This window comes from Aedes aegypti, chromosome 2 (assembly GCF_002204515.2).
Source record: "Aedes aegypti strain LVP_AGWG chromosome 2, AaegL5.0 Primary Assembly, whole genome shotgun sequence".
NCBI classification, from domain to species: Eukaryota; Metazoa; Arthropoda; class Insecta; order Diptera; family Culicidae; genus Aedes; species Aedes aegypti.
Genome location: NC_035108.1, coordinates 158,312,903 through 158,339,533, shown reverse-complemented (window position 1 = coordinate 158,339,533; position 26,631 = coordinate 158,312,903). Strand labels below are relative to the sequence as shown.

Here is a 26,631-nt window from a genome sequence, read left to right as displayed (position 1 = left end):
CCTCATTTTTAATTGTTTAGTTGTTTCCGAATTGTATTAGATATTTGATGTTAGTTTCAAAAAGTATTCAAGCACTCTGTTATTTAAAAAACAAATTAATATCGTTTTTTTTCAGCTAAAAATTGCAAAGACTAAACGATTAATAAGATTAGGCAACGGACAACACAGTCCACCCAGAGCTCGGTGAATAATTATTTATTTGCAAAAAGTTTCCTCCGCAATACAGACGATACGCCGTTAGCCGCACGACAACAATATTTCTTATGGATTTTCAAGGATAACAAGCATCACCATTTTGCTAATCAATGATTTACAGTGCTGAGCACTTAGAATCACCTTTTTATACAATAGATCCATTTTTTTTAACACATTTACACCAGACTCCTTACAAAAAATGAAAAGAAATTGTGCGTTTCTTTCGTTTGTAGATTTAATATTGTTTATTCTAGTCACATTCCGCAAAACTGGAGTGTGTAGCATCGAGATCTGTATTCTGATAAATGAATTCAATAAAGTGAGATACTTTGGTCAGCACTCCGGGATATGGTGCTATCGTACACGGCTTGATGCTCCACGACACAATGCCGATTTGGACCCCTTTGTGCAACAATGGTCCACCGGAGTCACCCTGTAACGGCACAAGAACATGAATTTAAAGCTTATTTCAAAGCAATGTAACTATAACATCACACTTACATTACATTGCCCTCGGCCACCTCCAGGATATGCGGCACAAATCTGTTGCGGGAAAATTGTGTCCGCATGAATTCGATCGCACTCGTCGTTCGGCACCACGTAGTATTCCACCTGTTGCAAAACGGTTTGAGCAATTTCATTCTCATTCAAGCCCCACCCTATCAGCGTCACTTCCGGATCGGTTTGCTGTACTTCAAAACAGGGCGGCGGCAATTGCACTGGTTGCACAGTTTCACTGAACTCCAGTGGCCGTCTGAGCTTGAACACGGCGATATCGTTAACGAAGCTATTGTAGATGTCGTAGCCCGGATGGATGATCACCGACTCTATCTCGTACACCGATTCGTCTACAGGTCTGGATATTTCCGTTCGCCCGACTTGGATCGTGTATTGGGCGGGGGTTAAAGTTTCGTGAACGCAATGAGCGGCAGTCAGAATCCAATTCTGGGTGAGAATGCTTCCACCACATGTGTGGCCCCCGTATGTGGATCGCAGCGAAATCATGAACGGGTAATCTTCAATCGAGGCATCCGTTCCGTTGACAATTTTGATACTGGATGGTGCGGCTAATGATAGATGTATTCAAGCAGCTCTTAATACAAATATGGATGAAAAAGTTCATGAGGCTACCAACCTGATGCCAGTATCAAACACATCAAAAAGTAAACTAGTTTCAGAAACATTTTAAAACCCACTTGATTATACTCTTGTCTTGTGGGTGAACTGTTTGCAGAACAATAAGGAAGAAGATACTTATATCAGGAAATAATTGCGCTTTCCGCTACTTTCAGCTTAAGTAGATCAAACGTGAGCAGTTTACAGGTTATCAGTGTAGGACAGTGCAAGGTTCGCATGCGCAAGTGGTCGTTGCATTTCTAGGGCAAATGTATCGATCAATTAGGGCCATCGCTGCTTGGATTAAGTACGAAAACTTCTGTGCTTATTGGGTGATGAATTTTGCAAACGGACATTAAGTGGGGCGGTACAAAATGCATAAATGCTTGGGAATTCCATCTCCCATATTTTTTATTTATTGGTATCGAGCGGTGTATCGAAAGAAAGTCGCAAACATTTAAAACAATTCAAAAAATACTGAGTTGGACCCGCAAACAATTTTAAAATTAGAAATACCTCACATTGTATTTTAAAATTATGAGACGTTGGTATTATTTCAGTAAAATGGATTTTTGTAGTCTGCGTCGATGTTGATCATTGGTCAGAAGGTTTTAAAGATATGATATAAACATGTATATTTATATGATGTTCCTTGGAGGACCGACATTTCCCATACAAAAATTCTTTGGGCGCCATTTTGTTTTTAGTCAATTTATAAAAAACCTAAAATGTGGGATAAGCAATGTCAGGTTATAGGGATTTTTTTTTCTGAAAAAAACATACAAAACATTTGAGTACAAGAATTTTGAAAATTACAAAACGATGTTTTTAGAAGTTTAAATGATCTTCATACGGCCAGATTGGTACAAGACACATAAATGTTTATTACTCGAAAACGGTTGCACCAATTTGCTTTATTTTTGTACAACAAACTCAAATTAAAGTGTTGTTTTCGAACAGTAAATGACCGAACATGACAAAAATATCTGTAGCCTGAGATATTTACGTAAGCTATAGAAAAACGTCGGTCCCCCAAAAAAATTCGGAATGCCTCTGGATCTAGATGTCTGATGATCAATATTGACACAGATATTCAAAATAGAAGAGTTTTTTGAGGGCTTGGGAAAAAATGGTGCAAAAACATCGAAAAACGAAAAAGTTATCGCTCTTTGAATATTTTGTTGGGGTAAAAAGTGAAGCGGCCGGTAGAGGGGTTAAAAATGACTTTTATGGCCCCTGGCTTTTATGACTCTAAAGTATAATATACATATAACGTAAATTATTGAGGAGAGGAAAAAGATCCACTAAATATGTGTGGACATTTTGAAGCTTCCATGCTAAGACTATAAAGTTGGGATGAACATACATGGATATGATTCATTTGTGTTCATTGAATGTTTTCGAAGATAAAATTGAGGCGAATGATTGGCTATCACAATAAGCACAGCTTTATTTTATCAAAACAGAAGATTCTAATTATTTTCTGTTACTAAATATTGTTGAACTTCAAGGTTTTGAAATTCAAAATGAGTTTAATTTATGTGAAAGCGTTTCAACTTCTAAAAGCTCTTCATTTGTTTATGAGAAAAAGTAATTCAAGCTGGATCGAATATGTTTAAACGTAGTAACATAGGAATAATATTTTTATTTTTTTATTGCATGTGACAAGCCATATAGTATCATATTTCATATGTTAACAAGTTTGTAAACCGTGTACACTTGAAATAAAAAAAAAAAACAAGACAAAACAAACAAGACCGAGAGCGGCGGGCTCGTGTGTGATGCAGAGCACCACATCCAAGGAACGGTGAAGCATGGAGGAGGAAATGTGATGGTCTGGGGGTGTTTTTCATGGAGTGGAGTAGAAAACCTCGTGAAAATCGACGGAATAATGATGGCAGATTCCTACATTAACATCTTGCTGGAAAATCTGGAGGTTTCGCTGATCCAGACGGGCCTTGAAGAGAAATTCATATTTCTCTAGAACAACGACCCGAAGCATACTGGAAAGAAGACCAAGTCTTTTTTCCGGTCTTGTCGGATTAAACCGCTGGAATGGCCTCCACAAAGCCCAGACCTCAACCCCATCGAGAATTTGTGGGCGATTCTCGATGCCAGGGTTGAAAAAACTGGTGTTACCAACAAAAATAATTATTTTGAAGCCTTGGAGCGCGCCTGGGAAGAACTAGATCCACAACACCTACAAAACCTGGTGAAAAGCATGCCGAAGAGCCTCCAGCAAGTCCTTAAGGCCAAAGGAGGACACATTAACTATTAAATTGCTTTTTATTTTTCTTAAATCATCTTTTCTGGGGCCAAGAAGGAAGTGGGCACTTATTTTTGTCACTACTTTTTTTTCAATACAAATTGATTTTCTTTTTCTTTAAGTAAAATTCTTTTTTTTATCAAAATTTCGTAAGTGCAACTTTAAAAGAACATCAAAAATAAAATATCACAAAAAGATTTAGGTGTGTTAACTTTAATTTGAACCAAATCAATGAGAGAAATTCGAAAACTGGTAAGGTGGGCACTTTATTTTGCCTCTCACTGTACATGAATTACAGAAAATGTTTTCCAGTAATAAAAAAAATCCATGAAGTAAGATTATGAAGCAATGTGTCGGTTTTACCCCGAGTGAATATTTCTTTTTAAATAGTATTTTCAGCTATCGAAAAGCCAAGAAATACCTTTTCCTTCAAGTTGTATCTACGAAATAATAGTAAATGATGATTTAGACTCTGACATTTTAAAAATTTCACAGGCGTTATAGTTAAAGTATGCATTGCAGTTGTAAAAATTGCAACTGCCGTTTCTTCTATGTTATCGAATATGATTTTGTTAATTATTTTGGCAGTATATTGAGAGCGTCAGTTGTAATATCATCCAAAAAACAACATTCCACAAGTAAATATGTAGTGTGGTGAAAACTGCATGAAAATCTGCTCAAAATATGAAAAATCAAAGATTGACCATTTTACGCTGACTATCTCCAAGGCAAAAGCTCGTTGACTGAAATATATAATATAGATACTTCTGTGACAGAAACTAGCCATAAAAAGTTGTTTGCATAAAAATATGCAATACATTTTGATACCCAAAAATAGCAATTATTCCCTAAGGTAGCGTCCATTTATTATGCGACGCTAAAATTGGAAATGTTTAACCTCCTCACCCCCTTGTATGAGCCGTAACGCTTGAGCCTACCCTCTCCACATCTTCGAGCGTAACGTAATTTAAGGACGTCGCCTAAACTATTTTTTTTCTGTCCCATGCAATGGAAGATTGATTGAAAATTAAAATTTTCACGTTTAGAACTAACGAAAAGTAGAGGGTGTCCACGATGAAATTGCCACACACAAAATTGATTCGCAAAGTTCGAGTTTTCATTCGATTGCCATCAAATTTTCAGGGATTGACAAATAACTATTAAACTATTCATTTTACCATTTTACTCGTATTTCATTTACAGTACATACGCAAATGTCCGCACCTTGGCCTTAACCCCGACCATAAGATTCTGCACAACCTGTGGAACAACCGTTTTTTGCATGTAAACCTATATTTTCTTCAGTTCCTCGACTGCACAGTGGTCCAGGAATCATTTTTACCCTTAAAGATGCATTTTGAGCTTTAGAATGAAACATTAGACGAAAACGGTCTTCTACAAAGTTGTTTGTATTAGTTAAGCCCTTTGTTTGGTGTTATTTAAAATTAGGGTGGACCACATTTTCATAGAAATTGTGTAACTAACTTTCTTGCATGAGCAACACTAACACACTCACAAATCAATGAGGGTAGGCGTACCTCGTTGCGTATACCCCTCCTGATGAAGGATGAGAATCCGCAGGAAAAAAAAAATCACCTTTAGATACTTTGCTTAACTCGTTAGCGGTTGAAAATATCACTTCCGCAAGGTACGCGATTCCGGCCAACTGGGGGAACACTTTTAAGACGCACTCTGGTGCGTTCTCATCCGCACAGTACGAACTTTTCCGCGAGCGATGAGTGTATCTTTCCGAATCCGTGATTCAACCCCTCAGATCAGTTCCCAGATAGCCGTAGCGGTAAACGCGCAGCTATTCAGCAAGACCAAGCTGAGGGTCGTGGGTTCGAATCCCACCGGTCGAGGATCTTTTCGGGTTGGAAATTTTCTCGACTTCTCAGGGCATAGAGTATCTTCGTACCTGCCACACGATATACGCATGCGAAAATGGTCATTGGCACAGTAAGCTCTCAGTTAATAACTGTGGAAGTGCTCATAAGAACACTAAGCTGAGAAGCAGGCTCTGTCTCAGTGGGGACGTAACGCCAGAAAGAAGAAGAAGAAGATCAGTTCACTTAGACAAATTTGACAAAAACTAGAACAAACTGCGAAACTTAACAGTTAATGTTTTCTTGTATTCTTCGTACAATTGTGAAATAAAGATATCTGAGGAATCTTAAGGTAAAGCGGCGTGTAACTCAAAGAATCATTAGAATCATCATTGATGTAATAGTAGTAGTGTCGCCTTTTCATGTATATTTTCAAAACAAACAAACAAAAAATATAACATTTGTGTTTAGCATATTTTGATGTAAACACATGGGAAATTTAGTAGATTGACGAGTATTGGAAATCAAAATCAACTCTTCAATCGTACATATCAAAAGAAAACATTACAATTTAATGAAGGGCAACGGAATTTCTCTGTTTTTAATTGAATTTATCGCATATTTTTGTTATGCATCGGTACGGTTTATGTTTGCAAGGGATGACGGTGTTGCCAGGTGATTGGTGACAGATTTTTCTAGCAATTGTTATATGCTTGTTTTCGGAACATTTGCTGCATATTATAAAAACTTATCATTTTGCAAATAGTTTTCCATCACAAGATCACTGATTTAATAAAATTTCAATGATTTTTGGGATCAATTCACATTAAATGCTATGATTTTACAGATAGCAACTCAGACATCACTGCGCTCAACGATCGCGATGATTGTGCACACACGATTCGCGTCTACGAAGGTAATTACCACAGTTGACCCTATGCGTGAAGCTCCGATTATTTAACATGGCAAAGCATAGGAAGTCAATTTTCAAATGCTTCTAAAAAATTCAAAACACTTTTTAATTAAATTCTGTTAAGTGTACGGGGTTAGACTATTGATCAACTATAGAATCAGCAGCACATTGAGAAAAAAATATAAAACTCAAAATTATATGCCTATGATGTAGCCCATTAAAAGTATATAAACATATACTGAAAAGATTTTAAATAGCTATTGTAGTTAATTTTATATGAGCATTTGAAATTTCGATTCCTATACCTTGCCGGGTAAAATTTTCGACGCTTCACGCATCGAGCAAACTTTTCCCAGATGGCAGCACCGTACCTTCGTCTACTCGAATAGACGCGTCCTGACGCATCCCGACGCATCGCACTGTGGAGCTTTCCAATTATTTTGGGTGGTCCAAATTGATAAACTCTTGGTATGATTTTATGCTTCGTAGAGATGGTTTTCGTAATTTGACAGAATCGAAAAACAAACAACGTATGAGTTCCAAGTTTCTATGCTTTGCCCAACCTTTCCGTACTGAAAATTAATAAAACAGGAACAAAATTGGATATTTTAGACTATAAACACAGGCATGTCTCAGTGTGCGGTGGCGGCGTCGATTTGCAGCAAGTAAAAAACAACCCCATAATAGTTTTGAGTGTTGTGGTTGATAAAACTTTATAAATATTTGATTCCCGTTTGAAATGTGTTCCTCTAAGGAAAGTAAATGAATGATTTGTTTAGTGGAAGTGTAGTGAACGCAATATAAAATCCAAAATACAAATGTTTGCTGCAGAATTACAATGGAAAAGGTAAGCACCTTCTATTTACAAGTGTAGTTGTGTGAGGCAATGAAATGCGGCATAAAATCGGAGATTTTTTTCGAGAATATCTGTATCTGAAAGTGTTGTTTATTTATTGAAATACCACCTGAAGCATTTTTCTTCGCATAAATTATCCATTCAATCAGGTGATAAGCAGTTATATTTCATCGATGCTGCAAATACCAATACTATCATAACAATATGTTAATGATTTTGGAAGAAGCCATTTTGTGATGACGCACCAAAAGACCTTAACTGAGCTTTCTAGAAAAAAAATTCTGTCGACTCTCTATAACTTGATATACTGCTTCACGTTATAAAATGGGTTAACCAACGTGCGAAGTTTGATTTTTGACCAGCTTTGCCGCGCCGCAAATTGATTCTCAGGGGCATAGATGCGTACTATAGCGAAGTGACTCACGACGCGGTATTGATTTTCAGTATTTTTATGAGCATTTTAATAACACAATTTGAAATAATATTTTTTTTTAAATACTATCCACAAAATAATGATAATTTTTCCATTTTCCTCACAAAATTTCAACTCTCTCGAGAAACTCAAAATCACTTAGGGCCGATTTCTTCACTTTCGTTTAAGCCGTAAACCACGTTTAGCCATACGATTAAACCAGGTTTAGGGCCTAAGCGGTGGTGAAGAAACCGCTTATTAAACAGCAACTTGTGCTTACCGGTGAATCTAATATTTTTGGTGTTGTTTTCAAAATCAATAAAAAAACAAAACTTCCCCTGCCTCCCATATTGTTAGTTATACATCTGTAACAAGTGAAAATAAAACATAAAAAAAGATAGTAAAATTTTATTTTTCAAATTTTGTAAAATATCAGGCCAAACAAAACATGCAATAGCGAGGAAGCGTATCATTCAAAATGATTCTCTTCGGAAGAAAAATATTAAATGTTTCTGTTCAATCTGATGGAAATGCTTTGTTCTTGAAAGTTTGTCACAACTTTGAAGAATACATTTATAATTCGTTGAATAGTTTATTGTTCTTCTCTCGAAAGTGTATTAAAGCTAACAAAATTACATTTTAATTAGTTCTGCAAACTACTGTCTTCAACATTGCAGGGCCACTAAAAGATATACAGTTAACTCTCCCTTACTCGATATTCCGTTTCTCGATATCGAGTTAGAGAACCATAGTAAAAGTTGGTTTTCATGGCAAACTCCCTTGGATCCCAGTTGCATTGGTTTTGTGTTCTGTAACTCGATACCTCCCTAACTCGATGGTCCCTTCAATATCGAGTAAGGGAGAGATGACTGTAGTACCTAATGAAGTACTGTTTTATCTCAAATTCCTCTCATAACTCATATTCCGAACAGTTTTGATTTCAAAGATAGGAATTGATATTTTCACAATTTTTATATATAGAGGACTTGGTTCTTGTTTAATTGATAGAACAAGTCAAGTGTTCGGTATTTGAGTCATGTTCTGAATTTGAAGCAGAACGCTAAGTAAACATTCGAGCAAAATTTATTGGAAATCAATGACAGCCGGTTACACGTACTGTGGCTATTTAGCGGGGAATGACCCACATACAGTTTTTGAACCGTAGCTTCTGAGTAAACCATTGTAAACAAACGGTATTTTGTATGCAAGTAAATAGTGCGTAACTGTCTGCATTCCTGCAGTGTCAATGGAAAATAGATTGCTTTTGTGAGATTCCCAATCAGGTTATCGATATTTCACAAATCCATCATAGCGCTAGATACGAAAGGCGCTACATTTACGCGTCAAACTGCTCAACAGTAGTAACTGACCTAGATCAATAAGACATTTGCGTGGAATCGCTTTGTATCTGATGAAGTGATAAGCAGATACCTTCAGTTCCCGATTTAATATAAATATCCATACGATTCCAATATTGGCATTCAGTAAGCTACCAAGAATCAATCGCAATCACATCTCAAAACACAAACCAAAATGATAATTAAACTGTTGAGTATCGTAGCATTAGTGCAGGGGCTGACGGCCGCTCCTACGGAGAAAATCATCAATGGAACTGATACAACGATAGAGCAATACCCATTTATCTTTTCGCTTCGCTCTTCATCCGGTAGCCACTCCTGTGGTGGAAGTATCCTAACAAACTATTGGATGCTCTGTGCGGCTCATTGCGTCAACGAGTACACCACTCCAATCCTGCAGTCGATTCAGGTCGGCCGAACGGAGATAACCAGACCGGCTGACAGTTCTGTGTACGACATTGATCGGGTAATCATACACCCGGCGTACGATCCGTCCAACAGCTACATCAACGACATTGCCGTGTTCAAGCTGAAGCGTCCTTTGGAGTTTAGCGATGCTGTCCAGCCGGTTCAACTGCCTTCACCGTGCTTTGAAGTTCCAGAATCGAACCCGGAAGTGAGTCTCCTTGGGTGGGGTGTAACCGACGCAGGAGTTGTTGCCACGATTCTTCAGAAGGTGGATTATTACGCAGTACCGAACGAGGAGTGCGATCGGATTCACAGCAATACGATCCACTCAAGTCATATCTGTGCAGCATATCCAGGCGGTGGCAAGGGGCAGTGTAGTGTAAGTTTTTCATGATTTGTGGCATGCAGTGGGTATTTTATCAGCGTTTTTCTTTATTTGACAGGGCGATTCTGGTGGCCCGTTGATACATAACGGAGTGCAGGTAGGGATCGTATCGTGGAGCATCAAGCCTTGTACGATAGCACCATATCCCGGAGTGCTGACCAAAGTTTCACATTTTATTGATTTCATTCAACAAAATACTGATGTGGAATTGAGTGCGCACTACAATAAAAAATGTGTTTAACTAGGTAACATAATAATTGCGAATATACTCGAAGTTTTTTAACGAAAGATAGAAGGCACAGTTTGCACGGCGTGTCTGGTAGAACAATATTATCACAAAAAAATAGGCATCGCTAAATCTTTCAGCATTCGAAAATATAAGTTTTTAGCTTTCATTTGACGGGTTCCCCAAAAAAATCCACCGAGGGATCCCGAACATTTTTTTTTATTTTAAATTTTTGTTCCTTGAAGTACAATATTTTCAAATATAATCATAGTAAAAGACAGTTTTTTTTCCCTCAAGCTCGATGGTAGCCCAAATTTCAAATGAATGTTGATATAATATAGATATATAAGATAACATATTGTAATAGACATAACTGTCCTATGTGATCTGGGGATACGACACTTACTCGTACAGTGGAGGACACATTCAGTTGAGTTCAACTAATTTTCATTCTTTTACCAAGATCCGCACAGCTGAGCGGTAAGCAAATTAATTTTAACTGATATGTCAGCCTAACATCAAGTTTACTTAAGGTGACACAGTTTGGAATCAATTTCTAGGACTGCACTGAAACTTAAAAGGCACAAATCTCGCGAAGAAAGCATCCAACAACAGTGAACTTTTTATTTTGACTTTGTGCACTAGCAGAAAGCTTAAAATAAGAAGATCAGAAACGTTTGCCAACTATTACTGCAGTTTTGTGCCTTTGAAAACGTGAGTAGGGGCACAAGGCGGCCATTGTGACGACCATCTTTGGATTCCGAGGTGTTTCACCTTAAAACAGCACCTTTGGGTGCCGTTACCAAACGTCACTTTTACTAAGATGTCAACAAACGACCTTTTACCGAGATTTGCACAGCTGAGATCGGCATTCGGATTTAAGTGTGAATTTGATTCTAGTGTATAACTGTTTCTGTTCATATTTAGAAAAGATTAATTTTCTTTTCCTTCTTTCTGGAATTACACCCCTATTGAGACAAAGCCAGATTCTCAAATAAGAGTTCTTCAGTTACTCATTAACTGAGAATTTGATTCGCCTATCATGATTGTTTTTTTTTTATATTGTGTGTAAGAAAGACATACTCGACCGATGAGATCTAATCAACCATCCTGTAAATTTCACAAACTACGTAACGCTCAAGGAGAAGGGGGGAATTGCGTTTAATTTTTCCATACAAAAAACGTTACGGAGGGGGATGGGGTGAGGTGGTCAAAAATTTCCGATTTTAGCTTACGTAATAAATGGACGCTGCCAAACGATTGATACGAAATAGAGCTCTTTTGAACCATTTTTACAAATCAATATCACTTGCTGATAAGTTAATATTGTCATATTTTCCACAATTAATATGATATAAAAAAAAAACAATATGCCAATATAGTGACTCTTTGAATTGAAAATAGTCTTGCAGTTGTGTTAACTCAACTGTTATATCCTTGAAAATATCGTGGTCAACAGGCACTACCTGGCTTCATAAATAAGCAAAAATGTCACATTTGAGGAACAGAAAATCTATTCAAGATTCAAGAAACGCCATTCCATGACCAAGTAACTAACAGTTTGGACCAGACCAAAAGAATCATTGAGTCATTTTTTTTTTTTGTCAAACAGTACGAAACAGTCGATAAATTCGATATCTTTGGAAGTTTGTTCATTATGTCTCTGCAACGGGAATTCCATGAACATCTGACATAAAAAAGACACATGATTTGAATTTGGAGATCCTAATTTGACTCCTCCTGACTTAAGTTTATGGAGCCACTGTAAAAACAGAGGCAGAGCTCAAGGCAGACTCTTGAGTCGCTATCATCGCAAACCCCCCCAAAAAGCTCCAAAAGGTAATGTAAAATGCATGCTGTATGGAGCTCATTTTGCTACGACCAATAAATGCAGCCACTTGATTGATGTTGCTTTTATGAAAAAGCCCAAAAAATTGCAAATGTTGCAACCTGTATTCGCTGATGTCCGCACGAATGAGAAGGTATCTTTTCGAGATATTGAAACCTTTCGAATAAAGTCATAAAAATCTACTGTAAATTGCAGTTACTCAACTCTACGGGGCAAGTGGGCACATGAAATTTAACTTTTTATTCTTCCTCATAATAGTTTCCGTTGCCAATAATCACATAATTAACCATATTTCATGTTGAAAACATATATTGTATAAATATGATATCAATCTAAAAGGAGTATAAAATGGTAAAACTTTCTTGTTTGTTAGCTACTTACGTGTTTTAATTACTGCAGTAATTGTGAAAATTGTATTATTGTTGTTCTGCTTGTCAGAAAACCACTTTCACGGTGGAATTATTTTTATGATTTGATTTAACAGGAAATATCTTCCACTATATTCTTAGCTAAATTCCAAGCTAAAAACATCAAAATAACTTCATTACTGTTAAAAAAGTCTGTGTAGTGTCACTTACTCCGGGTGCCTGGATAATATTCTTAATGAGGATTTTTTAAGCTTTTTGATAAGGCTTGGGTAACAGGGCGTTTAAGCATATTCCATTTAATTTCGTAGGCCGTTGTAATGTTGATCCATTCTATTTTTAATCTTTAACGGTTGATTGGCAAAGAAAATTCTCAATCAATAACTAAGTACTCAACGAACTCTAAGCTGGGAAGCAGGTTATGTCCAAGCAGAGGTGTAATGCCAGACAGAAGAAGAATAAATTTAATGTATTCTAACCATGAAAAGAAAGAGTGCTCGGTTTGATATACTTCCACAGTATGAATAAGTGAACAGTCGAACTTAGAACATATCTAATCGAATAAGTGTCCTATAGCTCAATAAATCCTCAAAATCACATAGGACAGTTTTGGTTTTTACAAAATGAAAAACTCAATAGATATGTATATATATATTTATTTTATGAACTTTTATATGGAAATAAAACTTTTATCCAACGAAGCTGTCTTTTGCAATGATTACATTTAAAAATAATGTACTCTAAAGAACAAAAATTTTAAATAAAAAAAAATGTTCGGGATCCCTCGGTGGATTTTTTTGGGGAACACGTCAAATGAAAGCTAAAAACCTATATTTTCGAATGGTGAAAGATTTAGCGATGCCTATTTTTTTGTGATAAACTTTTCCCATATACACGCCGTGTTTGTTTTATTTCATGAAGAAAAAATCTTTCGATGGGACATCAATTTCTGCATCAATACACAAAAATAATTTATTCAATAGTTGAGACACTGATGAAATAGTGTTTGTATGCACTAGCATTCATAAAAAGTAACATAACTAATGATTACACAGCGTTTTGCAAAGAACACTTATGACTGCTAGAATCCATGACGACTATCGTATTTATAGTTGTTTAGTTAATTATGATCGTGGTTAACGGCAAACCAGCTGAGTGAAAGTTTAACAACTACCGAAAAACTTAACATTAGAGTAAATTGGGGAAAAAGTTCGACCTTAGAGGTATAATCAAAGTTTCCAGGAAAACAATAGCAGTTGGAACAAAACAAATGACAACAGTGAACCTCCAACATATTGGCTATAATTTTGCTGAACAAACTTGTGTCAACATATTTATCCATTTTTAGTTATAACAGTTTCAAAATTAATTGTCTTAAACGATCTTTTGCCCCACCGGTGGGGCAAGAGTTCGAATTTAGTGTGGGGCAAAAGATCGCTGACTAAAACACAAAATATTGATATTTTTTATGACAGGCATGCTTTATACAAGCCGTAAACTTATGTTTGCCGAAAAATACACACACAATTTTCATCAAAAAAATTCCCAAAACAGGGTTTATTGTAATATACTCAAAAGTAGCATTTTTTCGCAAAACTAAGTGGAAATGTAAAATTTTGGTGACTTTTCGCACGATCAGGCAAATTTTGCTTTATTAGAAGATAATATGTGGATTTTAGGCAATTTGCAATTTTTTCCATAAGTTTATACATGGGTCGAACTTTTGCCCCATTATGGGCCATAAATTGTCTCCAAGCATTTATGCAAAAACTAATACACTTCAAAGCATCCTTATTATAGGCCTAGAAACGCCCTTACATAAAATATTAAAAAAGATAGTATCTTCATTTGATTCCGTACAACGAAAGTTTGACCAAAACTTACAATATTCACGTCGAAAAACAACACATAGCCATAACTTTTACAAATCCTAATCGATTTTTACGACATTTGGAGTGAAAGTCTCTTACTTGCATTCGAACCACCATGACAATTATAAGTTTTTTTTGAATTGAGCTAGAAATATTTAAAAGAAACTCTTGCCCCACTCGAACTTTTTTTCCACTTTACTGTACATATACTTTGCAATTGGATTAAAAAGACAAATTGATGCGAAATTTGCAAAAATGTTACACGTCTTCTCGGTGAGAATCGAACTCCCGACTCCCAATTCTCTAGATACAGCGCGTTACGTAATTATGCCTAACGTCGTGTACAAAATCTGCTCTTTGGTCAATATTTGAAGGAGTTTCAAAGTATTCGTCATTCATCCTTGACTACCTAACGGGTGTTCAGTAAAATAAATGGGAATGTTCTCAACACCTTTCTGCAATTGACGAAAAGAGCGTAATTTTTTCTTACTAAAAGAATTGCATTATGAACTCTCTAAAAATGGGTGGCATATTTCTTTTCGCTCGGGTGCTGTCAGTTCAATCGAAGGATAGCGTCGAAACAGCAAGCACTCCGCGAGCGTTGTGTACGGTTCACGGTTTTACGTATGTGCCGAAAAAAAAGAACCCTACCAGCTTGCCCCAGTGCCGTCCCATTGAGGTTTTTTTCGACTCCCTAAGTGCCCTAGTGTACAAGAAGCAATTAACCACGAGGATCCGGAATTGTATTCGGAAGATGGACGTCAGTGACGTCCAGCACTCTTATGAGAGCATCGTGACTGAAGCTTTGATTACACAGTGCGTTCAATGCACGCACATTTGGCCAAGTTGCACGAATGTCTGCGTGAACTGTGGAATATGTGCACGAATTACTAGCAAACATTTTGGTTTTTTGAAGTTGTGTTGCATAGCAAACGTATGAAAGTTGTGTAGTGCGAAAAGAAACCATTTTTTTTTTTTCAATTTCTCATCGTAATAGGCTGTTTTTCATCACACCAATCTGTCATGAAACGGTCCACTTTCCTGCACTGAAGTATGCAGTGCGGCAATAGTCATAGCCCTACCACTAAAACCAGTGATGTGATGATTCATTGCGCAACGCTATCTCATTACGCAATTGTTTTGAGTTGCGTAATGAATTATTACACAACAATATTTCAGAAATTGTAAAATAATGGTGAATGCATTCTTTCCGATATAATTTCTGATACCCTCAAGCGGTCTTCAACGAAATTGCAAAACATGTTGTACGCAACTCGTTGCAGAACTCGATTTTTACAGCACTCGTCACAATTATCCTACTCGGCAAGCCTTGTAGGATAAATTTACGACTCGTGCTGTAAAAATCACCATTCTGCAACTTGTTCCGTACTTTTCGATTTTATGAACAAATAGTATTTAAAATGAATAATGCAACTTTTTTTTACAAGGTACCAGTACTAGTTTTAAAAATATAAAATAAACGACTTCGATACATAATGTAGAAATAATCAGATAATAAAATCTTACAAAATTACCCCGTTTCACGGCGCTAAAGTTTTCAAATATTTTTTTTTCTTACTATCCTGAGTATCTAGTTTCCTTGAGGCCATTTTTAATTGTTAAAAGCCGTTGCAGGCCGTTTTAGGACAATTTAAGCCATGTTTAGTCGTTTTAAACCGTTTATTGCCGTTTTAAGCCATGCACAATGGTCGAAAAAAAAGTGAAGTTTGGCCAAAACTATTTTTATCGCCTTAATCGATGAAATATGTAATCTGAATACGTTATTTGACGTTTTTGTGGTTTCAGAAGGGGTCATTCACAAAATACGTAACTTTAAAAAAAAGGTTTTTTTTTAAATAAAATTGGTACCCAATTGGACTCAAAGCACAAATTTTGTTTATATTTGATCGAGTTTGATCAAAATGTGTATAAATAGTGTTTAAATATATTTTAAATAAACTTTGTATGAAAAATATCGTCAAAATATATGTAAAATATTGAGTTATTCAAATAGCTCTAACTTGCAAATCAGCAAATTTCTGCAAAAATTTCAAAGGTTTTTTGTAAGATCTAAGGATGCTTTTTGATGTGCAATATTTGAAATGGCGGCGACATGACGCGACAAAAGTTGTTTTTCATGTTCAAAATCATCAAAATTACTGAAGTGTAATATTGAATAGTATTAAAACTTCAACCAAATATTTTTTTCCATCCTTATGCTCGATAAAAGTGTTGAACCATAAGCTTTCAGATAGTGGGTAACTTTGGGGAAATATTGCATTCCTAAATTATAAATTTCGTGCTTTATTTTATTGTTAAATTTTTCAATTTTTTGACTTCAGCCGATTTGCCGTCATAAAAGTCATAGAAATTTAAATTTTAGTTCAATTTCAATTAAGGATCATAATAATATAACACATGAGGTATATTTTAAAATTAAAAAAATCATAAAAATCTCAAAAAAGTTTTTGGTAGTTTTGGCCGCCCCTTTATATGGAGCCCGACCATTGTGCCATGTTAAGCCAATTTCAACAGTTTATAGCCAGTTCAAACTATTTTAAACAGTTTTAGGCAATTTTTAGACATGTTAATCCGTTTTAAACCAGGCCAGACCATTTTCAACCACTTCAAGTCGCTTCAAACCGTTTTAAGTCGTTCAAAGCCATTTTCAGCCATTTCAAGCAATTTTAAGCTGTTTTCAGGCGTTTCAAGCCATTTCAAACCGATATAAGCCGTTTTTAGCCATTTTAAACTGTTATAAGCCGTTTCAAGCAATGTTATGCCGTTCCAAGTCATTTTAAGTCAGTTCATACCATTTTGTGGGCTTTGTGGCCTTGCGGTTAGCGGCGTCAGTCGTCTAGGCGTATTGTGCCACGGGGTGTGGGTTCGATTCCCGCTCCAATCGGTGAAAACTTTTCGTCAAACGAAATATTCATCGCTGGGCTACTAAGTGTTTAGTGTTGTCCGTTGCCTAATGTTAGTGATCGTTCAGTCTGTGCAGCCTATGTGCTGAAGAAGGTGTAAAATGTCTTTTAAAGACATTTTGAGCAGTTTTAAGTCGTTTCAAGTAATTTGAAGACATTTTAAGTCATGTTAAGCCAATTTCAGTCGTTATAAGCCATTTCAAGCCGTTTTAAACCATTTTAAGCAATTTAAACCGTTTCATCCCTTTTTGAGATGTTTCAAGCTGCTTCAAGTCGTTTCAAATAGTTTTAAGATGTTTCAAGGCATTTTAAGCCATCGCAAGCCATGTTAAGCTATTTTTAGCCGTTTCATTCTGAGCCGCTTTAAGGTGAAGATGAATCGAAGCCAAAGTTCAAATTTTCAAGAGCACGGATCTGGAAAACCAAACATCCGTTTAAGCTGAAAACCTATTCGATTGGTCACTAGCTGGTGGTGACCAATCGATTAGGTTTTCAGCTCAAACGGATGTTTGGTTCTCCAGATCCGTGCTCTTGAAAATTTGAACTTTGGCTTCGATTCATCTTCACTTTAAGTCATTTCAAGCAGTTGTAAGCTGTTATTTGTCATTTAAAGCCGTTTTAAGTCGTTTTAAGGCATTGCAATTATTGTTAAGCCATGCTAAGCTATTTTCAGCCGTTTAAAGCCGTTCCAAGTCAATTTAAGCCATTTCAAGCAGTTTTAATCCGTATTATGCAATTTCAGCTATTTTATGTCGTTTTTAGCCGTTTCAAACCGTTTTAAGTAATTTTATGTCATTTAAAGCCATTTCAAGCACGTTAAGCCGTTTTAAGTCGTTTGAAGGCACTTCAAGTTTTGTTAAGGCATGCCAATTTTAGCCGTTTTTAGTCATTTCCAATTTAAGTAATTTTAATCAATTTAAGTCAATTACGCCGTTGTAACCCTTTAAGGCCGTTTCAAGCCGCTTCAAGTAGTTTCAAGTCGTCCAATGCTTCCATGACCTTGAAAAAAGTGTAAAACTTATAGGTTATCGTCAAAAATAAACACAAAATATAAAAAAGGCCTGAAAAGACATCTTCTTGGCATTAACGTTCTCATTGGGACAGAGCATACTTCTCAGCTGAGTGTTCTTTTGAGCACTTCCACAGTTATTAACTGAGAGCTTTTTCTTTGCCAAAGTTGCCATTTTTGCATTCGTATATCGTGTGGCAGGTACGATTATACTCTATGCCCAGGAAAGTCAAGGAACACACCTGGACACCTCCAGCATTGCTTTACTTTGTAGCCGCGGACTCTAACCACTCGGCTAAGGAGTGCTTTGTGAAGCCCAAGCAGGACAGTTCGGTTTTGCGTCGTCCGATTGATTTAGCTGACGGATTCGCGCGTTTTCGTTGCCGGAGAATTTTTTCCCCCTGTTTTGGAGCGTCTTGCTGGGTAGTGCTTCGAGAAGCCCAAGCAGGACAGTTCGGTTTTGCGTCGTCCGATTGATTTAGCTGACGGATTCGCGCGTTTTCGTTGCCGGAGAATTTTTTCCCCCTGTTTTGGAGCGTCTTGCTGGGTAGTGCTTCGAGAAGCCCAAGCAGGACAGTTCGGTTTTGCGTCGTCCGATTGATTTAGCTGACGGATTCGCGCGTTTTCGTTGCCGGAGAATTTTTTTCCCCCTGTTTTGGAGCGTCTTGCTGGGTAGTGCTTTGTGAAGCCCAAGCAGGACAGTTCGGTTTTGCGTCGTCCGATTGATTTAGCTGACGGATTCGCGCGTTTTCGTTGCCGGAGAATTTTTTTCCCCCTGTTTTGGAGCGTCTTGCTGGGTAGTGCTTTGTGAAGCCCAAGCAGGACAGTTCGGTTTTGCGTCGTCCGATTGATTTAGCTGACGGATTCGCGCGTTTTCGTTGCCGGAGAATTTTTTTCCCCCTGTTTTGGAGCGTCTTGCTGGGTAGTGCTTTGTGAAGCCCAAGCAGGACAGTTCGGTTTTGCGTCGTCCGATTGATTTAGCTGACGGATTCGCGCGTTTTCGTTGCCGGAGAATTTTTTTCCCCCTGTTTTGGAGCGTCTTGCTGGGTAGTGCTTTGTGAAGCCCAAGCAGGACAGTTCGGTTTTGCGTCGTCCGATTGATTTAGCTGACGGATTCGCGCGTTTTCGTTGCCGGAGAATTTTTTCCCCCTGTTTTGGAGCGTCTTGCTGGGTAGTGCTTCGAGAAGCCCAAGCAGGACGGTTCGGTTTTGCGTCGTCCGATAGAGTTTGTTGACGGTTTCGCGCGTGTTTTCGTCGCCGGAGATTTTTTTTTTTTTTTCCCTTTGTTTTGGAGCGTCTTGCTGGGTACGTATTTGGGAAGGCCCAAGCAAGACGGTTTATTTTCGGGACGCCAAGAAGTTTTGCTGTCAGTGTCAGTTTTGTGTTCAGTCGAGAATGGATGGCCAACTGGTGAGTTCGTTTCATGCTTATGATACACTATGGGCGGTTTTCATACAGACTGGCGGCCAAAAATATTTTTTCCATCTCATGTCGTATTTATGAGTTTTACGATACGAATTTGATGTTTTATTTTCAAAAACAAGTTTTCGAGACTAACTTTTGAATAGGGCCTATAGCGAAATATTAAACTTTGTTACTTATAATGCATATAAGCCATTTATGCGATTAACGTTGTGCAAACCATTATAAATATTAAAACTTACATAGAAATGATGATTTGAATGATTTAGCGAAATTCAGTTATTTTGTGAATTAGTTTTTAGCTGTTTTCAATAGAAAATGGTTAAAAATATTGGAAAAATTCAAAAAGCCTTAAATCAAAAAAGTGCAAATTTGTGCAACTAAATTCTTCACGATCATTTAGTTTACATCTCAAAGTACCCTTGGAACTGAATTTAAGCCTGGGACAACTTGGGACAAAAAAGTACTCGATGTGTTAACTATAAGCTTATTCGATTTTTTTAACCGCTTTATAAAAAAACATCATCAAAGCCACTATTTTGAACCTTTTTTTAATTTTTTTTATTGTTTCTAGGAAGCCTTTTTTGTAAGCTTTCAAATGGTGTAAAAACATTTTACGTAAGTATTATAGAAAAAAAGTTATATTCATTTGAGTAAACCATAGTTTTTGTTAATAAAAACAAGTTTTTCTCCATAGGCTCAACTTTGGCACCTCATATCTGAGTGTGCAATGCAAATCATGCCCTAATATTTTGGGGATTTCTTAGCAGACATGTTTACAATGAAATGGCGAACAAGAATTGAAATTTGGGGCACATCACTTTTTTGATTATTGGCCACCTGATAAGCCATAGTGTGATAACACATATTTTCTTGAAAGCGTAACTTTTATGTAATATTAAAACAAACTTTGTATGGTTTGTCACTATAGGTGTCGGCATTATGCTTTTTTCTTATACAATTTGAATATACATATATTTTTCTCTTTTTGACATTATTAAAAATTATCCTTTGAATTGTTCGACATTGTGAATGTTGACGTATTTTCTAAAACTTCTACCATATCGAGACAAAATGCACAGTAATACTCATATGTAATTTTCAAACAAACTATGTATGGTTCGTCACTACAAGTGTCGGCATTATTCCTGTTTCATATAAGTTAAAATATATACATGTAATTTTCAGTTTTCGTCATTAATAAAAACGTCTTTTGAATTGTTCGACATTATAGATGTTGACGTAATTTTTCCAAAAACTTCTCGAGACAAAAATACAAAACTAGCTTTAAATACAAGTCGTATATTTCCCCCTTGTCCATGGATCGCATCACCGACCAGAGGTGACTCCCAGATCTTTTCCTTCCTCACTAATAAACACCCTTCCCGTGGTGATTGTGGAGATGCAGAGGTATTCTCGGTCTCTAGAAGCAACAATCATTACACCCTAACATTCCTTCCCCATCCCAACTGACTGTAAGGACTTGGCCGGCGCCGTTATTGATCAATAATATTAGATCTGCTAAAATTGCACTTCGAGAGTAAGCGGAAACTCCCATCCCTTATTCATTTGGATCGTAGTGCAATTCTTACCAGTTCCGATCAATCACGGAGTAGCAACCATTGACATGTACAGTCAGTTTATGCTATGCTATGCTATGCTATGCAAAACACCCCTTTCTTTTTACCTTTATTTTTGTAATAAAAAAAACTTTGAATGGTTGGACACTACAAGTGTAGACTTCCGAAAGGTTCACTTTATTCAACAAACTTTGGATGGTTCGTCACTGTAAGTGTCGGCATAAGAATAGGAGTGTTAGGAATGTTTCATTTAGGTATTTGTTCAACAAACTTTGAATGGTTCGTCACCCCAAGTGTCGGCATAATCATGTTTATATCTCACAAATAATTATTTATCATGGTCTAATTGCTTATCAAAGTGAATCCTGTGACCCAACGATCCTCCCCATTAACAAACATCCCTCCCAGTAACCTTTGTGGAGATGCAGAGGCAAACACGGTCTCCAAATAGCAAAGGTTACACACTAACATTCCTTCCCTCAATCCCACCTGACTGCAAGGACGTGGCCGGCGCCGTTATTGACCCTGTATAAATAGAGGCACTGAATTATGCACACTGAAGAAGATTATGGCCAATCCCAGTCAAACTTCTAGTTGATTCTTTGTGCATTTTCACTGACTTCGGTCAATCACGGAATAGCAACCATTGATATGTGTAGTCAGTCTAAGCTAAGCTAAGCTAAGCTAAGCGGACTCTAACCACTCGGCTAAGGACGGCCCCAAATAATTTCTATTGACATTTTTTTTTTCTTAGACTGGCCAAAAGCGGTGCTTTTACCCTAAAATAAAACTGTGACATACACAGATAAAAATAAGTTGTAAATTTCTGTTTATTTTCATGCACATATTTGCAGCATCAAAATGAACTGAAATTTCAACGCCAAGTCGCTTATTTTTCAATAGGTCCTTCAAAATTACCGGATCATGTAACATTCAACCATCTTTAGTTGAAAACTATACGTGATGCTGCAACAATAGATGAATTTGAATCGCTTTTACTATACTCTTCTGTTAACACTACATTGAAAGTTAAATATTTTTATCTGTGTAGGCTCAAACGTCATCAATCCATGAAATAGTCAAAATCTTTAATGAGGACCAGGACAAATAGTTTACTTCAGATCATCAAAATGTAAGTCAGTGAAGGAAATATTTTGTTCAATTCTGAAATGAGAGAGAAAAAGCACAATAACAGTCAAGAAGCATCATTTAAGGCCGCACGAGACGGTATTATAATCACCCTATCCCTTTGAAGAAGCAAATCTCAAGTACCACTCAATATATCGATGCGAAAAATATATCACTATAATTCTATATATGTAGTGCACAACCCAATACATTTTCAACTTAATCGATTCATTCAAACTAAAGATTTGCTTTTGCAAAGTTTTGATGATAATTGTTAGAGTGAGACAAAAGATAGGGAAAATAACACGGTCTCCCGTGTCACCTTAAGAACCCGGTAAATATTTTCATAAATTGAAGATAATTACTTTCTTAAATATCTTGTACAGATGAAGCGAAATAATTTTATTTTAATTGATTAAAATTAATTCTTGGAATGGTATCACGAGTATATTGAAAAACAATACGAGGAATATCTTTACAGGATTCACCACTATTGCATAAGTTCGAGTGTCTAATATTTATAAGATATAAATGACTATTCCAAATCTAATAATTGGAAATTTACCTAGATAATGTGTATTTTTTATTTCAGAATAATATTCTGATGAAGCAATTTGATCACAGCGAACAACCACTTTTGGTAAAGAATCAGCCTGCTCTTTACCATAGATATATAAATGCGCATTTACATAAACACATTTTATAATGTTACCCTGAGAATGTAAACGAAATAACTTTTCTCTGAACTTTAAAATTTTGTAATTAGTTTTAGAACTAAAATTAATAGATATAAGTGCACTCATGCAGCTTAAACTACACTTTGGAGCACGTTTTTGTCTCAAGCACAAAAGTACCAATATTTACTTAATTAAGGGTTGCTGAATCCATTGCCTTTTTCAAAAATATCATAACACGTCTAGTGTTTTATATATTGACTGTTGAAAACGCAAAATTTTACTATTTCTGCCAACTTGCATGCAATTTAGTCAGCTTGTATAACAATTTATTTGTTTTATTTGTCACATAAATCAAACTTTATGTGTATAAAAAGGCTTAGCTGCGAAGTTATTATGATTTTCGATGGTCAAAAATTATATTTTGGTGATTCAGAAAAATATTGTATTTTGCAAGCATATTCTAAAAATCGATTTCATGTCAATTTTATCTTGCGATTTTAACTGAATTACATCTAAATTAAAATATTTAGTCCTATTTTGCCTGCTTCGTGGAATAGATCACAAAAAATTTTCGATAAATCATACATTAAATTTCATGAAAACATAAATTAAATCAGTATTTTATACAATTTTGGCGACCTGTAGCAAAAAATTGTGACTTGCTGAAATATTTCTGAGAACAGCATCAGACTCAGCTATCCCAACTCTACTAGAGACACATTATTTGATCCTTGAGACACGCAAACATGTCGTTTTTGTCACGCTGTGTTATCTGTGCATATGATTAAAATATTTTGAGATGATTCTTTTTATTAATGTACAAGTGAAAAACAATGCAGTTAACTCAGCAACAAAAATGAGAACAAGGATATTGTAGTTTAAAAAAATATGCAAAACAATGATTATAAACACAAAAATCAGTAATACTTTTAATTAATGAACCACCGGAAAAAATGATTAGTGTCAAGACCAACAAATTTACGTTTGAAGTTGGATTCTATTCAAATGTGAGTAGAAGATTCTTACCGTGTAAGATAATGATGTATCAACAATTCCGCTAACATATTTTTTATCTTCTCAATCCTTCGCATAGAAAATGTGGATTTATTTTATTTAGGAAGGAATTTTGAACTTTGAACAACAGTTTTTTGGTGTTTATGAGGAAAAATCTTCATTCCCACTACTAAAATAATTTAACTAGGTTCTATATCTCCTCAAAATCGTTCGATAGTAGATAAACAATGAGTTGAAACCCGATTGCTAAATAAGTTGTATGGGACATAATATGTGCCCCCTTTATGAATTGAACACTTCTTTGCAGGAAACCAGGCTACAGACGGTAGGTCAAGGTTGTCACAAAAAATGGGCCAGTGCATCATGGGCTTGACTGGTTTGGCTGTAAAAAGAAAAGATAACATTCGCTAGTATGACTCTCGTGAATGAAAATCAGCTGTGCATCGTTATCATGGGGAGGACTGGGTTTCCAATGTGTAGACTGTAAAGATGCCAGACCATTACGTTGCCGTTTCTTATCTTTGAAACCTCATAGTACAAAATAGATATGGAACTTAACCACAGAAAGGGTTACTTGCTTTGCTTTTTGACATCACCGAATTTGATGTTGGAAATGAAGCTCTTCTACACCACAGACAAAAGGTGGTTACCGTAGCTTGGAATTTGTAAGTATCTCTAGAGACATTAAGACGATTTATATAAATATTGATATGGTTTCAGACATTTTAAATATTGGCCACATCCCCAGGGGTGTTTGGAATCTGCTACAGGGTCACTTGTGTGAAAGTTGGAGTCGCGCAAATAACTACATAGATGTCGTCTTAAAGAAATATGAAGTGATTAATTAAAAAAAAAATGGTATTTCCTCGGCAGGTTTAAACTTTGCTTGTTTCGTAGTTTGTTTATTTGTTAACATTTCCACGGTCACTTGAATCTTTTTCAGCACCTTGGACATCCAGTATTTATAGCACATCCCTGTTGTCGAAAGACAATACGACGAATTCCTAAACGTCGAAGTGACAAAACGTCGAGAGGACCTAAATCTACTATAGGTACAAACAACCATATAGCTAAAATAGTCTTTGTCATTTAGACCAAAGCTATAAGATATTCTTAAGGTGAAACTGTTTGGAATCTAACTTCTAAATTTGCACTAAACTTTTAAAGGCACTAATCTCACAAAGGAAACATCCAAAAAGAGCGAACCTTTTATTTCGGCTTTTTTCACTAGCAGAGAGCTTAAAATAAGAAGATCGGGGAAGTTTGTCAACGATTTTTCCATTGTATTGCCTTTGAAAACGTGAGTAGGGTCACAAGTCGGCCATTGTGACGGCCATCTTTGGATTCCGAGAAGCTTCATCTTAAATATTCTAAGAAATTGTGAATATATTTCCAATAACGAATATATAATCATATGCTCCAAAAGAAAGGAACTCAAATTTGCACACAAAATTTATGATGAATATAATTATTCGTTCAAGAAAATCATAGTTAAACATTTAGGATAATTTCCTCGCTAACAGACTTTAAAAGTCACTAACTTGTTTGCCAAACTAATTTCATTTACGAACCTTCTCAATTTCCGAACACTAATCTAGTTCGTAAATTGAGCTTCTGGTGTATCCGAATTGTGAAACGAACTTTCTGATAAGAAGCTGTTTATCATATAGTATCAATCTGCCATCTAGCGAGTACAAAACAATAAAAGCTGCAATAATCTTATCCACCAAGCTTTATCTCGACCAATGTCGACTTGTGCGAACACTCAGACACACTTACACCAATTTTTTTCCACTTTTGAATCAGAGAAAGCACACTGCTTTGCCTTTCACTAACAGTTATCATGCTAGACCTCATGTTAAGATTCGCGTGTTCAAAAACCGTCCAATCGATGATTATTCCGGACGTTTATTTTTGTAATTCTTTATTAGTATCATTCCAAACATCACATTTATTTCTTATATCTAGGTGTTCTGTTTTGGACAACACTAAATATCATCCCAATTTGGGAAAACAAATTTAAATTTATTTATACATTTTGTTAGCAACATATTACATTTCATTTGCCGTACCAGTTCAAAATTTTTACAGTTGAGTTGATTTCACCTGCTTATGGAAGAGAAAAAAAATACTTAACCTAAATATAATGCATTAATCGTGGCAACAGAAAATTGTAACGAATTTGACTAATATTATTAACTATTTTATTTGAAATTTGTTCCAAAGTTTCAACATTGGATATCACAGCGTAACAAAAATGACATTTTTGTGTGTCTCAATGATCAAATTATGTGTCTCTAGTAGATTTGGGGTTGCTGAATCTGATGCCGTTCTCAGAAATGTTCCAGCACGTCACAATTTTTAGCTACAGGTCGCCAAAGTTGTATAAAACACTGGTTTTATTAATGTTTACATGAAATTTAAAGTACAATTTATCATACTTTTTTGTAATCTTATCCACCAAACATGCAAAATAGAACTTGAATTTTCATTTCAGACATAATTTGATTGAAATTGCGCGATTAAATTTCGATTAAACTGATTTTTTCAGCATGCTTGCAGTCTCCATACAAAATTCTTCGTTTCTTCTATATGGCAAATACAACAATTCTCTAAACCATCAAAAAATAACTTTTCCGTATCGAAAGTAATACAAACTTTGATGATAAGTATTGTCATACACATAAAGTTTGGATTCTGTTGCAAATTAAGTCAATATATTACCTTACAAGCTGGCAAACTTGCATGCAAGTTGGCTGAAATGGTCATTTTTTGCATTTTCAACAGTCAATAGCTCAAAACCTAGACGTGCTATGATATTTCTGAAAACG

At 36.0% G+C, this 26,631-nt stretch overlaps 2 protein-coding genes across 2 annotated transcripts; one reads left to right on the top strand and one right to left on the bottom strand.

The window, feature by feature from the left end:
- Positions 1 to 412: 412 nt before the first annotated feature.
- Positions 413 to 1,453, bottom strand: LOC5571037 (chymotrypsin-1). The gene is made up of 3 exons (XM_001659424.2): positions 1,331 to 1,453; positions 697 to 1,262; positions 413 to 628 (listed from the first exon to the last, which is right to left on the bottom strand). Exons 1-3 carry the CDS (start codon positions 1,377 to 1,379, stop codon positions 446 to 448), a joined length of 798 nt encoding a protein of 265 aa, XP_001659474.1. The 5' UTR covers positions 1,380 to 1,453; the 3' UTR covers positions 413 to 445.
- Positions 1,454 to 9,048: 7,595 nt separating this feature from the next.
- On the top strand, positions 9,049 to 10,027 carry LOC5571038 (chymotrypsin-1). Its single transcript, XM_001659423.2, has 2 exons — positions 9,049 to 9,729; positions 9,794 to 10,027. The coding sequence occupies exons 1-2, from the start codon at positions 9,118 to 9,120 to the stop codon at positions 9,974 to 9,976; spliced, it is 795 nt and encodes a 264-aa protein (XP_001659473.2). The 5' UTR covers positions 9,049 to 9,117; the 3' UTR covers positions 9,977 to 10,027.
- The last annotated feature ends 16,604 nt before the right edge of the window (positions 10,028 to 26,631 follow it).

What these genes read in the sequence shown, in the direction of transcription:
- LOC5571037 (XM_001659424.2), bottom strand. Translation starts at nt 1,379, where the DNA reads ATGTTTCTGAAACTAGTTTACTTTTTGATGTGTTTGATACTGGCATCA. An exon ending in GTGTTTGATACTGGCATCAG is followed by an intron (nt 1,263 to 1,330) that starts GTTGGTAGCCTC and finishes ATCTATCATTAG; the next exon opens with CCGCACCATCCAGTATCAAA. An exon ending in GTGGCCGAGGGCAATGTAAT is followed by an intron (nt 629 to 696) that starts GTAAGTGTGATG and finishes GTGCCGTTACAG; the next exon opens with GGTGACTCCGGTGGACCATT.
- LOC5571038 (XM_001659423.2), top strand. Translation starts at nt 9,118, where the DNA reads ATGATAATTAAACTGTTGAGTATCGTAGCATTAGTGCAGGGGCTGACG. An exon ending in GTGGCAAGGGGCAGTGTAGT is followed by an intron (nt 9,730 to 9,793) that starts GTAAGTTTTTCA and finishes TTTATTTGACAG; the next exon opens with GGCGATTCTGGTGGCCCGTT.